At 42.0% G+C, this 6,805-nt stretch overlaps 1 protein-coding gene across 1 annotated transcript; it reads left to right on the plus strand.

Moving 5' to 3' along the window:
• The first annotated feature begins 3,124 nt into the window (after nt 1-3,124).
• On the plus strand, nt 3,125-5,036 carry LOC147630414 (uncharacterized). The gene is made up of 3 exons (XM_086809991.1): nt 3,125-3,389; nt 3,512-3,752; nt 3,862-5,036. Exons 1-3 carry the CDS (start codon nt 3,159-3,161, stop codon nt 4,290-4,292), a joined length of 903 nt encoding a protein of 300 aa, XP_086666117.1. The 5' UTR covers nt 3,125-3,158; the 3' UTR covers nt 4,293-5,036.
• The last annotated feature ends 1,769 nt before the right edge of the window (nt 5,037-6,805 follow it).

Raw genomic sequence — 6,805 nt, forward strand, 5'->3', positions numbered from 1 at the left:
AAAAAGTGAAACTAGGGGGGTATGGCTGATGTGGCGAGGCAAAAAATAGGGGTTATCATAGCCTTTGTCTCCCTTAAGCCTGGCTTTTTAAGCTCTAATCTCTTAAAATTAGGAATCCTTAGGAGGCCCTTTTTGGGTCCAAAAATTTCCTAATGTAATGCATGCAATTGCGACAGATATAGGTGACATTTTTTTTCCTAGAATGTTTAGGGGGATCAGGCAAGACCTATTTGTATAATTGCTTGCTTGCGCAATTACGTGGACAAGGGCATGTTGCTCTGGCCACTACATCACCAGGTATTGCTTCTCTACTCTTGGCGAATGGACGTAATGCACATTCTAGATTCAAGATACCTCTCGAGCTAAACAATTCTTCAAGTTGCAAAATCTCTGTACATGGACAACTTACAAAATCTCTGTACATGAGAGTTTGTAAGCTCATTATTTGGGATGAGGCTCCAATGATTCATCGTTATGCTTTTGAAGCATTGGAGAGGAGTCTACAAGATGTATTATTCTCAGATAAGCTATTTGGTGGAAAGGTTGTATTAATGGGGTCTTGCCTGTTATTATGAAGGGAAGACGTGAGAATATTGTTAATGCAACATTGTGTCGTTCCTTTTTATGGAACTCTATCAAAGTTCTAAAGTTAACTGGAAATATGAATATTCAATCAAGCAATACTAATGGATATAATGAGTTTAAACAATGGGTCATGAATATTGGTAATAGAGTGGATTGTAGTGATGATAATCCAATGGTGACACTACCAAGTAATATGGTCTTGCAAAGATTAACCCTTAAAGACTTGGTACATTGGGTATACTCTAAATTGGCTATCACTACGACATATGCTTCATACTTTAGTGAGCGTGCTATTCTTGTTCTAATAAACAGTCAAGTGGATATTGTGAATAAGACAACTTTGGATGCAATGCCTGGTGGGCCTAAGCAATATTTTCGTGCAGATTCAATTCTTGAAAATGATAAAAATTCATTCCTATATCCCACCGAATTTTTGAATGCAATCGACCTTCGGGGCGGATATCCACCTCACTGCTTGGTTTTAAAGTTAGAAGCTCCTGTTATTTTGCTTTGTAACTTGGATCCAAGACGTGGACTCTGTAATGGTACACGGATGATATACAAGGCCTTTCACTCTAAAGTCTTGGAGACTGAAATCATCACTGGTACTAAAGTTGGTGAAAGAGTATTTCTTCCATGGATTACCTTTATATGCACCGAGACCCAACTACCATTGACCATAAGACTGAGATAGTTTCCCGTGCGGTTGGCATTTGACATGTCAATAAACAAATTGCAAGGCCAAACCCTAAATGTCTTGGGGTTGTATTTGGTGACTCCAGTGTTTACTCATGGGCATGTCACGTTGTCACGAGCATGGTCTCCTCATGTTGTGAAGGTGTTACTTGAGGATAATGCTAATGTGGAGTCTTCATTTGATGATCTTTAAAGTTATACACCTATGACAAACAACATTGTTTATAAGGAGATCTTGATGACTTCAGAGTGACAAGTCAGGTTTCTTATTTAAGTTCTGCGATTTGATTAATTTTGTTGTGATTTCTTTTTTATACATATTTGTCCATGGTAAAAGTACTTACTTTTGTTGTTTATGTTTTGACATACATGTCTAAGATTACTTTTACATTGGATATGCCTTTGTCGAGGATAGTAGGTGAGTTATTCTCTATATTTGCATAACTTTTCTTGATTAACAAAGTATGGAACATGACATTCTATACTGATGTCTATCTGTACAGAGCCACTGCTATGGTCAGCTCCTATTACTGCGGGTCACGTAGCAGGGATTGATTGATGCTTATAGGGATGGGTAAGTATAAATGTAATTGTTAGGCATTGTATAAATATTTTTTGAACCTATATATAAATAATTGTATAACCTATTTGTTATGCTTTGACTTTAGGATATTGCATGATATTGATACATTTATGATAAGAGTTGTCGACACGAAGGCGTCGAGATGTACGGGACTAGTGTTTCAGATGAAGAGTGGGGTGTCTGTTTGTTTTGGAGAGAGATGGAAAGATGCTTTGCATCATTTGAGGGGTATTCAGTACCCGATGAACTGGTTGTTTCTTACATCCATCCTGACCATTGGTATTCGTTATATGAGTTTTATATACCAGAGCCCCTCATGTACCATCCACTCGATGTTCTATTGTACGAGGTAATTTTGATTATGTTTTTCTATTATATGTTTTTTTTGAGATTTTATTTATCGATGTGTTGTTAAGTGCAGGTCCTTTTGAGATTTTATTTATCGATGTGTTGTTAAGTGCAGGTCCTTTTGAGATTTTATTTGTCGTTGTATCGTTTGTGTAGGTCCTTTGCATTTATCAATAGTAGAGCATGTGCGGGATGGATCACCGCTTTACAATAGAGAGCGTATTGATGAGGAGTCAGATGAATGATCCTACTTACAAGAGAAGAATTCAATTTGTTGATTCTGACATTAGTGACGGAGATTAGTGACTTATATGGATATTTATATAGTTGACTTGGATAATTTTGTGGTGCATTTTGAAAATATGTAATATTGGTTCTTTTTTGCGTCTTCGTATGCTACATTACTACTATGATATTTTTGCTTTCGCTTTAAATCTATGAGACATGGATGTTATTTTGAGATATGTATATATGAAGTCACTTGAAATAATGTATTGTGTTTACTTAAAATATGGCCTAAATCTTGGAGAAACCGAGCCTATTTTTTCTTACCGGCCGGGGCAACGCGCGGGTCCAATACTACTAGTATGGAATAGTTTTGGGTGTGCACAGCCGATTTGTGGGTGGGAGAGTGATACGTGGCAGTTCGGAAAGGCAGGAGTGCCTTTGTGAAAACAAGGGCACGAGAAGTGCGGATTTCGGAAGGATCGTTCCTGTCTTGCGAGCTACGGTTGACAGATGCCACAAGTACGCATGCCACGAGTCACATCCTGAGCGACGGCCAGTGAAACGTGTCCCACAAGGATCTCTTATTATCACGCTGTATGCAGTTATGCGCCCCTACTATCATCTATATTTCTTGCTACTACAGGGGCAATCATGGTCGAGTAGAGTGCTTCTTCACGGACTGTTCTCTTCATCGCCAAGGCTCTTCAATAGCAAGAGGATGCGTGATTTGAAAGGCTTGCTGAATAGCTCCAAGGATGTGCAGGCACGACGTCGCCACAATATAGAGCCAAGCTCCCCGTGCTTGAAGGCTATGGTTGATGAATTCTTGGAGATGGAATCCCAAGCTTCTCAAGAACCATTAGTATCGAGCAGTAGGGAGACGCCGTTATCCCCCGCCTCTTATAGCACTGTAAGCCTCGGTGATTCAATGCTACAGAAAGCCAACCAGGTACTACATCGATGGGCTCCTTTACTTTGCGTTGCTTTACGCTCTCCTTCAAACCTTAGTTTTAGCTTTCGAAGTATGATTTTTTGCCTTATTTCAAACTGGGAAGTTACTGATAAATGCAGGAGCTGGCTTCCGTTCTGCGAAGCTCCCGTGATGTGGCTGCAAACGGGAAGCTGCTGTACTTGGCCCAGCATGTAGACATGGCGATGGCAACAAATGGGCATGATGTGCACGAGGTTGGAGAGAGTGCAAGCGCCGATCAAGCTTTACCGGGCCTGTTGAGATACATGCAGAGGAAAGGTTACGATGCAGGCATTTGCGTGACAGAGAGGAGAAGCAGTGCGCGCGGGTTCATGGCTGCTGGTAAGAGATGACTAATTTAGCTTTGTGACTAGTGTGGTTAATGCTAATATTGATGCGCTACATGTACAGCGGCCTGATTTGCTTCTTGCGTGTGTGTGTGTGTGTGCAGGTGGGCATCGTTACGTTGATGTGATGGTAGAGGACAAGACTGGAGAGAGAGGGAGGGTGATAGTGGACGTGAGCTTCCGGTGCCATTTTGAGATCGCGCGGCCTTTGCTGGCTTACGAGCAACTGGTAGCTATGCTGCCGAGAACCTTTGTGGGCAGCCCGACCATACTGCAGAGGGTGGTGCGCATCATGAGCCAGGCGGCGAAAGCCTCGCTGGAGAGCCAGGGCATGCCCATAGCCCCTTGGAGAAGGCTCTCCTTCTTACAGGCCAAGTGGTTCTCCCCGCACTCCAGGATCTCCTGCGCAGAGGAAGCCACGCATGTACTAATGAGCTCTACCATACCGTCTAATCACAGCAAGTCAGTATTACGAGAGTTGAACTCTAATGACAAGGGCCAAGGCGGCCATCGCTACTTATGTTGTCCATGCTAGCTGCAGTAGGGCTAGGAGAGTGCAGGCCAAAGTAGCAGAAGCCCTTGCATTAGCCATGTCAGGGGCTTCACGGACTAACATGTTACCTGAGCTGCTCACCTCAGCGACAGTTTATAAGAGGGGACAACCCCCCTTATAAGATACTAGCTACATAAGTAAACTTAGCCTAGTGATTATATATAAGAACTCAAAATAAAGGAATAAAAGTTACTATTAGCAATTGATGCGTTGACATGAGAATGCTACAAGGCTAAAGTAATCCCTTTGATGTCCCTTCAATGTTCTTACTTTATTGCACATTATGACAACTCCCCTATGACAACTCCCCTCCCCCTCTACAGTGAGGTGGCCCGTGGTGCCCTTTTTAGAGTTGCTTTTGTTTTACAGATGGAGAAATACTTTTAGTAGACACCCTCTTGAGTTAGAAAAGGATGCGATTGTGCTCTTCATCCATCAAGTGAGTGAATCAAACTATCGCATGTCCTTCCCTCTCCCACCACATTGAGTGGTTTTGTATACTGAAAAACAAGGCATTATCATGTCTGTAGAATTGATCTTCCACCTTTTGGGGATAAATATAGCTACATGTATACGGAGGGTGAAAATCATACTTCATGTCTGTAGGATTGTTCTTCCACCTTTTGGGGGTAATAGCTACATGTTTATGGAGGTAGGTTCATACTTCATAAAAATTTGTCCTTAATTTCAAATTATGGAGTTCCAAAATGGTTATTTTTTAGCTCATTTTTTAGCATCAGGCTCACACCCTTGTGTACTTACCACCCCTGTAAAGAAAAATATATTCAATGATGGAGTTCCAAAGTGGTTTCTTTTAGCTCTTTCACCACCCAGAAGTATGTCAAATGTGACCAATTAAAGTGAACATCTCGTGCACTTTGTAAACATTTGAGATCGAGACATGCTTGCAAAGATGCACAAGCAAGTTCCAAATCTAGAGCATTAAAGTTTGGAGAGCTTATTAAAAATGTTGTTAGAAATCATGCCAAGTTGTGGCTCTTATCTATGGTAAGATGAGTCGAAAGAGTTTCTTGTTTATATAAATTATAAAGTGTAGAAATAAAGGAAATATTCATGAGGAATAGGTTGAAAGAATTAAGGATCTTTAGAGAGATAATCATGCAAAGATGGAAAAAACCAAGGGCTAGAACTAAGGAGCGTGATTAGGAGGAAATCTTGCAGGTGTCGGTGGCAAGGGAATTGAAACTGGTGTGGCTGCATTGGTAGAGGGATTTGAGGGTGCAGCCCCACCAAAGTATTTCTTGGCAATGACTCTGTGCTCGGGAGTTACTTGTGATTTGAATCAGTAGAATTCCTTAGGGCTCATGGCTTGTGGTTTGGGCATGAATGAAAACTCTAGAGAACACACACCCCCCCCCCCCCCCGAGGATATATCTGGGCATGTCTAATGAGCTATAACTATCCAGAGTGTTAGCCATCTCACTACACACACAAACTAGAAGTTAAGCTTGGCGTACACATATGCATGACAAAGCCTATGCATAGCCAAGCGATGATCCTTTGGCATAGGCTTGGCTTTGCGTAGCCATGGCCATGTGTATGCTTGGCTATGCATCATAGGCAAGCCATGGCAGTTGTCCTTGCATGCCATGGCAGTTGTAAGGGCAACCGACATGGCTTGCCGCCTATGATGCATAGCCAAGCATACACATGGCCATGGCTATGCATAGCCAAGCCTATGCCAAAGCAAAGCTAATGGTATGGCTATAAGCATAGGCTTTGCTATGCATGGCCATTCAAATGCTTAGCTATGCATAGGCATGTCTACAGCCATGATGGTTCCCCTTGCAACCACCATGACATGCCTATGCATAGCCAAGCCTACACATGGCCATGGCTATGCATACCAAAGCCTACACATGGCCATGGCTATGCATACCAAAGCCTATGCCAAAGCAAAGCATAGACAAAAATATTGGCTTAGCTTGGCTATGGCTTCATTTATACCTGCATTTCCTAACCACCTTTCCATGGCTATGGCTTCATTTATACCTGCATTTCCTAACCACCTTTCCATCTTGGGGCACTTTGTATGCAAGAATACAATAATAATAACAAACAACTTAGAGATAGGATCCATACAACACTTTGTATGCCTATGCATAGCCAAGCCTATGCCAAAGAAAAGCATAGGCTATGGCCGTGAAAATGCATGGCTGTGCATAGGCATGCTGTGGCGATTGGCCGGTTCCCTTGCAACCGTCATGACATGTCTATTTATAGCCAAGCCCATACCTAGCCGTGGCAGAGCCATAGACATGTAAATGTTTGGCTATACATAGGCATGCGTAACCGTTATGGCATGCCTATGCGTAGCCAAGTCTACACATGGCCATAGCTATGCATAGCTAAGCCTACACCAAACCAAAGCGATGTACGTGTGTATGGTATATATCGGATGGAACATCTACAAAATCTACATTAATGCTAACAAGGATCCTAGTAATGTTGATGATCGTGCTACATCAAAATTC

The sequence above is a fragment of the Cibotium barometz genome, chromosome 16 (assembly GCF_041138505.1).
Source record: "Cibotium barometz isolate CiBa-2024 chromosome 16, ASM4113850v1, whole genome shotgun sequence".
Lineage (NCBI taxonomy): Eukaryota > Viridiplantae > Streptophyta > Polypodiopsida > Cyatheales > Cibotiaceae > Cibotium > Cibotium barometz.